Raw genomic sequence first — 10,505 nt, 5'->3', positions numbered from 1 at the left:
TATGAGAGGTAATTTCTACCTGTAATTGACTACCTGTTGACTCAATGAAGCGTGTCCATGCGAGTATATAAATTGAAAGTGCACCTTTAATCAACTAAATACAACTAAATTAGTCGTGGGTGAACATTGGAGTTGTTATACTTCATTTTTGTTCAGTGTCGTACATTCGAAATCAATATGGAAGAATCCTTTGCTGCTAGTAAGAGGCTGTTGATCGATCGAACGAAATCAATATCGAAGGCGATTTCGAAATTGAAAATTGCAACGGAGGAAACAGACAACCCCAATACCTGTCTCGACTGGCCTGTGGAAGAAGAACTGCTGAATATTTGGGTTGCTGAATTCGAAACCATGGAGAACACCAAATTGCCTAGTGACTTCAGCAGTCTTATGACGAAGCCTGTGATCGAGATCAAGAGTCGAAAACGGAAGTTCTCCATATTCGACGATGATTTCATGACGGAATCAAATGGTCATGAACAGGAGAAACAACAGGACGATTTTCATAACAACGAAGACGTGAGACATCTCAGGAAAAAGTCTCGAAGATGGATGGTAAGTTCTCTTCCTGTTCCGACAAAGGATGATGAAATCATAAAAAATTTTTAACTATTTCGTTTTTCCGAGACCTCATATCGACAGGATCAGTTCAATAAGTATTATTGTTTGTTTCAATGCATGAAATTTCTTTGAATTTTGACGAAAATAAATGATATTTTATAAAAACTGTGTTCTATTTTGCTCGAATTTTGCTCTGTCTTATTTTGGATTCACTGGGTTTCAAAAGAAATAATCAATAAGGGAAAGTATCAGCATGAGTATCAGTATCTCTTGGAACAAGCACATTGATTATATTTTGAGTAAACTTTCGAAACATTGATTTGTAATATCTTCAATTTTGTTCCATTGAATATGATGAAGAGGTATTACTATGCTCATATTTAGTCTTTACTCAGTTATTGTCTGATCAACTTTGGTGACTTGACAAGAATAAACGAATTTCTAATAGGTCAAAAAAAATTGAGAACAATGTGTTTCAACAAATATGATGGCTTATATAGAAAGCTGTTTACAGGTTTGGATATTTTATCCATTATTTCACTATATTCATTCAATTGTGTTGTTGATGTTAAAACTCATCTCGAGAAATCCCAATTAAGAGATACTCTTCGGCTCACCACAGGATATATGTTAGGATCCAACTATAATTTTTTTGTTCCCCACCATAAAGTTGCAAACGGCCCTCTAGTTATGCCCATCAAATTACATAAAACTATATGAATTTTCCCTTTTCCCAATAATATCAATGGTAAAATTATGATTTTTTTAGTTCAACGAGAATGAATGGGATGGGAATGAATGGGCTGTTTATTTATGTTGCTGTGGGTTATTAGAATAGTTGTGTCTATATAGGTTGGTTTATGGTAAATTGTGATATTATTGTGAGGTCAGACAATTAAAACAGTTTTCAACGACATATAAACTCAGAATCTACTATTTTCAATAATGACAATCGCTTGCTTTTGGAAAACAGGTCAATTCAAGCTTTTCCTAGTATTGCCTGATATAACTTTAAAAAATACAATAATCTACTACAAATTCTTGTTACGTTCAATCTGTATTTACTCTTGAAGAAAGATGAACCAATCCTTCAGCTATATATTTACACAATTCTATTGAAGAGAAATGAAACTTTCTATGATTTTTACCATTTTTATTTGTAACTATCGTTACTGCTACTACAAATAAAAGTGGTAAAAAACATTATGATTTTCTACCACGTAGTAACGGTTACATCCATCGATATAATTTAGTGGAATTCATTAACTACCTGTTTCAATTTTAATGACTAAATATGTTATTGAATAACCTTGATTGACATTGATAGCTTTTGGTACCTCTCAGATAACATTTGATCTACCTGTATATCATCTAATTTCTGGTGCCAGTGGCAATTTAATTTTGATTGAGTTCCATATAAATGAAGGGCCAGTTAATGTATAAAGTTAGTTCTGATAAATTGTTGTGAACGTTGTACCTACTGTATCAACAAAATTTCGAAAATTATACATTTTGTCAAATTAGATTTTCGCAGATGATTGTATTTTAGAACATTTCCATAGAATTTGAAAATGGCTAGTGATGCATATGGAAGAACAATTGAGAAATCTATCGAACATATTTCGAAAATTTCTACCGACTGGGGCTTTCAGTGAAATTGAAAAGTTTGATAGTGATCCAGTGAAAATTGAACCACAAGAAGCTGAACTGTTTCATAGTGACTTCATTATCAACCCGAACACAATGGTTGGTAACTGTTATAACGAAAGCATTGGTGAACACAGGCAAATGAAAATTGAAGACGAAATTGACGTTGTGTACAAAGATGTTAAGCGTGAGGTTGTGGATGAAGAACATCTCTCATACTATATGCGAGATGAAGACTCAAGAAGAGAAGATGTGATACCACTCTTTTCGAATCCTGCTATAGAAGAAGTAAGAATGTTTGATATTGACCTCGTCACCTACCCAAACTCAATGGATAGATACGATGATAAAAAATTCATTCGTGATCAGGGACACATGAAAATGGAAAATTAAATCAACATTGTTTATACTGAAGAGAAACCGTTCCAGTCATTTGCACATAGTACTACTTTGAAGAACCACGAACGAATTCATTCCGAACAAATGCCATTTCAGTGTGAAATTTGCATGAAATCCTTTACTAGAAGTCGTGACTTGAAAGTTCACGAAAGAAGTCATTCAGTTGAAATATCTTTCCAGTGTCCGTTCTGTTCGAAAATTTTCACCCATTCTAGTACCTTAAAAGTTCACGAAAGAACTCATACCGGGGAAAAACCGTTCCAGTGTAATATCTGTTCAAAATCTTTTACTCGGAGTGATAACTTAAGAGTTCACGAAAGAAGGCATACTGGAGCAAAACAATTTGGGTGTACGATGTGTCCAAAATCTTTCAATCACAGTGGTTCTTTGAAACTTCACGAAAGAAAGCATACAGGAGACAGACCATTCAAGTGTAGCAGCTGTTCAAAATCTTTCACTAAGAGTTGTGGATTGGCAGTTCATCAAAGGATTCATACCGGAGGGAAACCGTTTCAATGTACAGTGTGCCCGAAATCTTTCGCATACATTGTTTCTTTGAAAGCTCATGAAATAAGTCATACTGGGGAAAAATCTTTTCGGTGTAGAATCTGTTCGAAATGCTTCATGCATGGTAGTAGTCTGAAAGTTCACCAGATGATTCATTCTGGGGAGAATTCATTTTAATACAGCATGCATATATATTTCACTCGAAATGGTACGAATGGTGGATTCGATGGTTCAATTTATATGTTTGTATAACAACCTTTGATTAAATATGTAATAAATAATAATACTGTTTCATTATCTGTCTGTATCTGTAGAGTAGGGAGGGTGAGTGTAAGACCACGCATTTAGGCCACATGTGACCTCCCGAGGAGTTGTCCTCCTAGGTCGTCGTCCATCCTGTCCGACAGTCTCATCTTCCTGTTCACACATCCTGCATAGAGGTGTGTGAGGCGTAGATTTTTCCTGGTCATCGCCAGATATTTCTTCGGCGCCAGCTTCCCAGGGTCGCCCAAGGTGATCCTGGCAAGATTACATCCTTTGTTTTCATCCCATCTTTTCAAAGATTGAGCATGGGTGTAACATTTGACTAGTTCCGCAATTGTCGAAGTCATCAGGCCATGGGTGCCACTTGGTCCTAAAATTCTTAGTCCAGTCGCTTCCTTGGCTAAAGAGTCGGCAATGCGATTACCTTTACTCCTGTCGTGCCCTTTAACCCACCTCAGGATAATGTTATTATCTACCGAGGCTTTGGCTAAATCCTGGTGGCACTCTAGTGCTAGCCCTGAAGTAACACGGTGTCTGTTCAAGGTTAATACTGCTTGTCTGCTATCAGTGCAGATTGTTATCCAGAAAATCATAAATTTCAGTTAACGAGGCAGAAAGGTGTTTTTCCATACAACTTTATCGATTGTTTGGATAAACTGAATTATTCAAGTATACATCAAAGGTGGACTTTAATGATAATAATAATAATTATAAAATGATCTTTATTTCAAAAATATGCCGACTATTACAGCTTGTACACAGACAACATAGAATGAAATAATGTCAACAAAAAAAAACAACAAAAAAGAAAAAGACTACATATACTCATAAATATATATATATATATATATATATATATATATATATATATATATATATATATATATATATATATTTCTATAATTCGGTTTGGTCTAAATAGTCACTAACACTAACAGCGAAAGATTTTGGACAGACTGTACACTGAAACGGTTATTCTCCGGTATGAATTCTCTGATGAACATTCAAATCACCACTTTGAGTGAAAGACTTTGAACAGCTCCTACACTTGAATGGTCTGTCCCCAGTATATTTCCTCTCATGAGTTTTCAAGGAACCACTTCGAGTAAAAGATTTTGGACAAACCTTACAGTGAAACGGCTTTTCTCCGGTGTGAGTTCTTTCATGAACTCTCAAAGTACAAATGCCAGTGAATGATTTTGGACAGATCTTGCACTGAAAAGTCTTTCTCCAGTGTGAGTTCTTTCATGAATTTTCAGATGACCACGTAGAGCAAAAAATCTTGGACACATCGAACACTGAAACGGTTTTATTCCAGTATGGCTTCTTTCGTGAACTTTTAAATCACTACTCCGAGTGAAAGCTTCCGAACAGATTTCACACTGAAACGGTTTCTCTCCGGTATGTATTCTTTCGTGACCTTTTAAACCACCACTCTGAGCAAAAATCTCTAAACAAATCTTACACTGGAACAGTTTTTCTCCGGTGTGAGTTCTTTCGTGAACTTTTAGGTTACCAGTAAATGCGAAAAATTTTGAACAGAAGGAACACTGAAAAGGTTCTTCACCAGTATAACTACGTTTGTGATTTAATGATATGTAACCTTTTTACCTAAGAGTACCTATGAGTGAGTACCTGTGGTATGAATGCATTTTCATTGTAGTTCATGGAAATATATTACTGAAAATATTTCAATGATGTTTCAACCTCTCAGTACATTCGTCCAACAATCTGCAAATTATGTAACATTATGATATTTTTTCTGTTTGTAGTGTTTGAAAATACACTCATTCATCCGCGAGTTGTGATCTAGAAGTACAAGAAAAAATTCATATTTCCTCTATGAGATCATCTCTATAATAAATGTATATTTATGATAAATAAAAAACCGATAAATATTAGAGATAATCACTAGCTTAAATATATATTTATAATGAATAGAAAACTGAAAAATATTACAGATGATCACTAGCACAATTCTCTTGAAACAAATGTAGTGAAATTCATTTACTACCTGTGTCAATTTTAATGACGTAACATGTCATTGAATAACCTTGATTGATAGATATTGGTAGGTACCTCTCAGATAACATTTGATCTACCTATATATGAGCTCATTTCTGATTGGTGCTAGTGGCAATTCAATTTTGATTGAGTTCAATATAAATGAAGGGCCAGTTAATGTATAAAGTCAGTTCTGATAAATCGTTGTGAACGTTGTACTGTTATCAACGAAATTTTGAAAATTGTACAAATTTGATTTTCATAGATAATTTTATTTTAGAACATTTCCATAGAATTTGAAGATGGCTAGTGATGCGTATGGAAGAACAATTGAGAAACCTATCGAACCTATTTCGAAAATTTCTCTCCACTTGGATTTTGTGAAAGCTGAACCACGAGAATCTGAAGCTTTCAGTGAAATTGAAAAGTTTGATAGTGACCCAGTGAAAATTGAACCACAAGGAGCTGAACTGTTTCATACTGACTTCATTACCCACCCGAACACAATGGATGGCAACTGTTGTAATGAAAGCATTGGTGAAGACAGGCAAATGAAAACTGAAGATGAAATTGACGTTGTGTACGAAGATCTTAAGCGTGAGATTGGGAATGAAGATAATGTCTCATACTATATGCGAACTGTAGACTTTAGAGGAGAAGATGTGAAGCCACTTCTTTCGAATCCTGATGCACAAGAAGCAAGAATATTTGATACTGACCTCTTCACCTACCCAAACTCAATGGATAGATACGATGATAATAAAATCATTGGTGATCACGGACACATGAAGATCGAAAATGAAAACAACATTGTTTATACTGAAGAGAAACCATTTCAGTGTAATTTCTGTTTAAAGTCATTTGCACATAGTACTACGTTGAAGAACCACGAAAGAATTCATTCCGGACAAATGCCATTTCAGTGTGGAATTTGCATGAAATCCTTCACTAGAAGTCGTGACTTGAAAGTTCACGAAAGAAGTCATACAGTTGAAAAATCTTTCCAGTGTCCGTTTTGTTCGAAAATTTTCATCCATTCTAGTACCTTAAAAGTTCACGAAAGGACTCATACCGGAGAAAAACCATTCCAGTGTAATATATGTTCAAAATCTTTTACTCGAAGTGATAACTTAAGAGTTCACGAAAGAAGGCATACTGGAGAAAAACCGTTTGGGTGTACGATGTGTCCAAGATTTTTTGCTCGAAGTGGTGATCTGAAATTTCATGAAAGGACTCATGCAGGAGACAAGCCGTTTCAGTGTACATTTTGTCCAAAATCTTTTACTCAATGTAGTGATCTGAAAGTTCATGAGAGGACTCATACCGGAGAGAAGCCGTTTCAGTGCAAACTTTGTCTAAAATCTTTCACTCAAAGTGGTTCTTTGAAAGTTCATGAAAGAATTCATTCTGGTGAAAGACTTTTTCAGTGCAAAATCTGTCCGAAATCATTCACTCAAATTTGTCATTTGAAAGCTCATGAAAGAATTCATACCGGAGAGAAACCGTTTCAGTGTAAGGTTTGTCCAAAATCTTTCACTCAAAGTGGTTCCTTGACAATTCATGAAAGAATACATACTGGGAACAGACCATTCAAGTGTGGGAGCTGTTCAAAATCTTTTACTAATAGTTGTGGATTGGCAGTTCATCAAAGGATTCATACCGGAGAGAAACCGTTTCAATGTACAGAGTGCCCGAAATCTTTCGCTTACATTGTTTCTTTGAAAGCTCATGAAATAAGTCATACTGAGGAAAAAAAATCGGTGTAGAATCTGTTTGAAATGCTTCATGCATGCTAGTGGGCTGAAACTTCGCGAGATGATTCATTCTGAGGAGTATCCAATTTACTACATCATGCATATATATTACACTCAAAATGGTACGAAATAGCGCGGAGCTATGCTGGAAATTATCAATTCGATTAACATCCTTTCTGAAGGTTGTTCAATTTATATGTTTATGTAACGACCCTTGATTAAATATGTTATAAATAATAATACTGTTTCATTGTATTTGTTCAAGTGTTTTTTCGCATGTTCACTTTCTTCAGCTACAGCTATTGCCAAAACCATTGTTTGCGTGGGTTTTTACTTTTCAGATCAGGCAACTTCAAGATGAAACGAATTACTTCTACCAATATTGAAGGGTTGCTTGTGCTTGAATCTCGAGACAACATATACGTTAATTTTCAATTCAATATACCAATGTTGTGATTTGCTGACAATCACTATCCATTTGCTCAACTTAATATTCGGGCTGCAGCTAACAGACAAAAAACCTTGGCTGGTATGTATCTCATTTTCAGTAAGTAACAGCCATTTCAGAGTGAATTGAAAATTTTACATAATGTATTCGAAGAATTCAACTCCGCAGCAAATAATATCTTAAGTGAATATTTTTATTATAGGATGCAGAATGAAAAAATATCAAATTCCTATAGAAATTACAGGTTGAAAAATATTGAGATCGTTTTAAATATTTTAACCAAAATTTAGCTGTGTTTTACTGGAATCGACAACGTGTTACGGCCTCATTGTGATTTTGTAGGTACTTCTCTCTGCCATCTACGACCTTATATGCCGTCGACGGTATATAAAGTGAATTATTTGGGCTGTGGGCTGAAAAAAATCTTTAGATCTTCATGACAGGTGGACACAAGTAGAGGAAAGTAGTTATACACTATTCTATGATGAAAAACTCTTACAAGCAAATATATGAATAAACATTCATCATCCAGTTTCCCTATATTCACACATATTATATGTATTTTTATAGATATACCGAATTGACAATTCATATTCAGTGATATCAATTTGCAGTACCCCACAGTAATTTTATTGTATTATTTCACAACATCTAGCAAAAAGCCAACTTAAAAATACCACAAGTATATCTACGTACCACGCGTTAAATTTCGGGTCTTTCTTTAGTTTGATTTCGACTCATCATGCATACATACAGAATTTTTTTTCTTTCGTGTAATTCAATGTTTATATGAAAGTAGGTGTTTCCGGAGGACTTTCTTTCAGTTTGTGTCTGAAAGTTACTTCTTTGCATGATCTACACATCCACGTATCGAGTTACTTATTTTCAAATTGATTACTTCCTTCCTTTCTTTGGAAGATTCCCTCATCCCTTTTTTTCTATCAAGATGGAGTAGTAGAAAGCCAAAAACTTTCTTTCACAGAAAAAATGACATGTTCGAAAGTGTGGCTGAATAATTAAGGAGAAACATAAAATAATATAAATGATCTATATCCATCAAAATAACAGTGAAATCATAATAGGACATGGACTTTTCATTTTGTACTAAATAACAACTGGATATTAACGTGTAGATTTTATGCCATAAATAGTTTGATATCATTAAATGAGTAGCTATTTTTTTCATATATTGAATATATAGCGTCGATATTTTTAATAAGTATTAAACATCTGAATCTGTAATGACCTACTGTATTACAGCATGGGGTGGGGCCTTCAATACTACACTTGATTCTCTACAAAAAACACAAAATATTCTTCTAAGAATTATTCTGAACAAAAATAAACGCTATTCCACTGACATGCTATAAAGAATCACAGGTCTTGAATATAAAACTGTTATTTACTCACTAGTGTTTAAAAAGAATGTACATCAGACACGAAACATCTAACCAGAGAAAAACTGTAATAACCAGATCCACTAGTAATTTGAATCTCAGTATACAACTTTTCAGAAAATCTTTAAGGCAAAGATCTTTCTTTTTCTTCGGCCCTAAATTTTTCAACTGCATTCCGATTGAATTAAAATGTATTCGAAAACTAGAACGATTCAAAAAAGAAACAAAGAAACATATTCTACAATTTTCAAACAAATTTTATAATATAATGAATAATAATTTAAGATGAACCTTACCTTTAAAAACTATCTGTTCTCCTCTGTAACTGACCCTGCTTGAAACGGTTTGGAATCCTCACCATTTGCAACTTATATTATATAATTATTTGTTATTTTTTAAAAAAAGAAAAAAATTCATTGAATCTATCATGTCAATTTTTCTACTAAATTTTTTCTCTACTCACTGCTTAGTTATAATCATAAAATGTACACTTTTTTAGAAAGTCTATAGATCTAGTACATGGCAGAACAGATAAACATATCTAGGCCAAGTTACTGGATCTGAGACTTTTGAAAAACACAATATGTTACATGTAAATATATAAACTTTACTTCAATATATCAATATCAATCAATATGGAGTGTGACGTTACTGATGCTTCGCTGTGCTGTTCCTATTTTCCTATTGACTGTACATACGAAATCTGTACATACGTTGAATAAACTTTTTTGTCTTATTGAGTATTACTGGAGTTTTTCTCAACACTAATACCTCGACACGTGTTTCGATTACCAATTGATCATCTTCAAGAGGAAGATCAGCTGAGTTTGATTCTTCCAATTGTGTTGGAAAAAACTCCAGTAATATTCATTACTACACCAAAGGTTCCAAATAGTGAATTACAAGGTCTTGTTGAGTGTCTATGATCTAAAATATGAAAATCGTGTTCCTTGATGTCACATCATATGATGTCAACCTTATTCATTATGTCCTCGACCCATGTCTTGTGCTTTGATCTTAAGATCAACTTTGTGGTATGTGCAAGTACGAATGCATGTGTGCATTATGGAGAGGAGGTTGAAATCGTAGGCACAGATTTCAAGTGTAGAATTATGAGTTACAGGGTGAATAGTCAAAAAAATACCATATGGAGTACACAGTTTTAATACTTTCTGCTTCAATTTATTGAAGCAGAAAGTATGAAACTACTCGAAAAATTGTTGGTCAATCATAAAATTGTGAAAGTTATTATGAAGGTGTTTGGGCGCTACAATCTACAAACTAAAAAGTACTGTGATGTTGAAGCATTTAATAGTTCCAATCAAGTTATTGATCAACCGAACGATTTGAATGTGGTACAAAACACTTTTGCCGATAGTTTGACTGACCAAGCAATGGAATTTCAAGATCGGGATTCAGGTATATGATCTATTCACAACATAATCAATTGAGTGTGTACAAAAATTAACCATATATTCTCAGGTTAGACAATCGAGAAAATTTTATATTTGGAAGTGAATGCTA

The 10,505-nt window shown here is 34.1% G+C and overlaps 1 protein-coding gene across 1 annotated transcript; it reads left to right on the top strand.

Moving 5' to 3' along the window:
• Positions 1 to 6,178: 6,178 nt before the first annotated feature.
• LOC141487600 (uncharacterized) lies at positions 6,179 to 7,255 on the top strand. Its single transcript, XM_074186751.1, has one exon. It carries the CDS (start codon positions 6,294 to 6,296, stop codon positions 7,146 to 7,148), a length of 855 nt encoding a protein of 284 aa, XP_074042852.1. The 5' UTR covers positions 6,179 to 6,293; the 3' UTR covers positions 7,149 to 7,255.
• The last annotated feature ends 3,250 nt before the right edge of the window (positions 7,256 to 10,505 follow it).

The sequence above is a fragment of the Leptinotarsa decemlineata genome, unplaced genomic scaffold (assembly GCF_025532065.1).
Source record: "Leptinotarsa decemlineata unplaced genomic scaffold, Ldec_3_MD MMD2_P_RNA_scaffold_4, whole genome shotgun sequence".
NCBI lineage: Eukaryota > Metazoa > Arthropoda > Insecta > Coleoptera > Chrysomelidae > Leptinotarsa > Leptinotarsa decemlineata.
Note: the sequence above shows the minus strand (reverse complement) of the source record. Positions and strands in the feature narration are given on the sequence as shown.

Excerpts from the sequence above, each read along its gene's own strand:
- LOC141487600 (XM_074186751.1), top strand. The coding sequence starts at position 6,294 with ATGCCATTTCAGTGTGGAATTTGCATGAAATCCTTCACTAGAAGTCGT.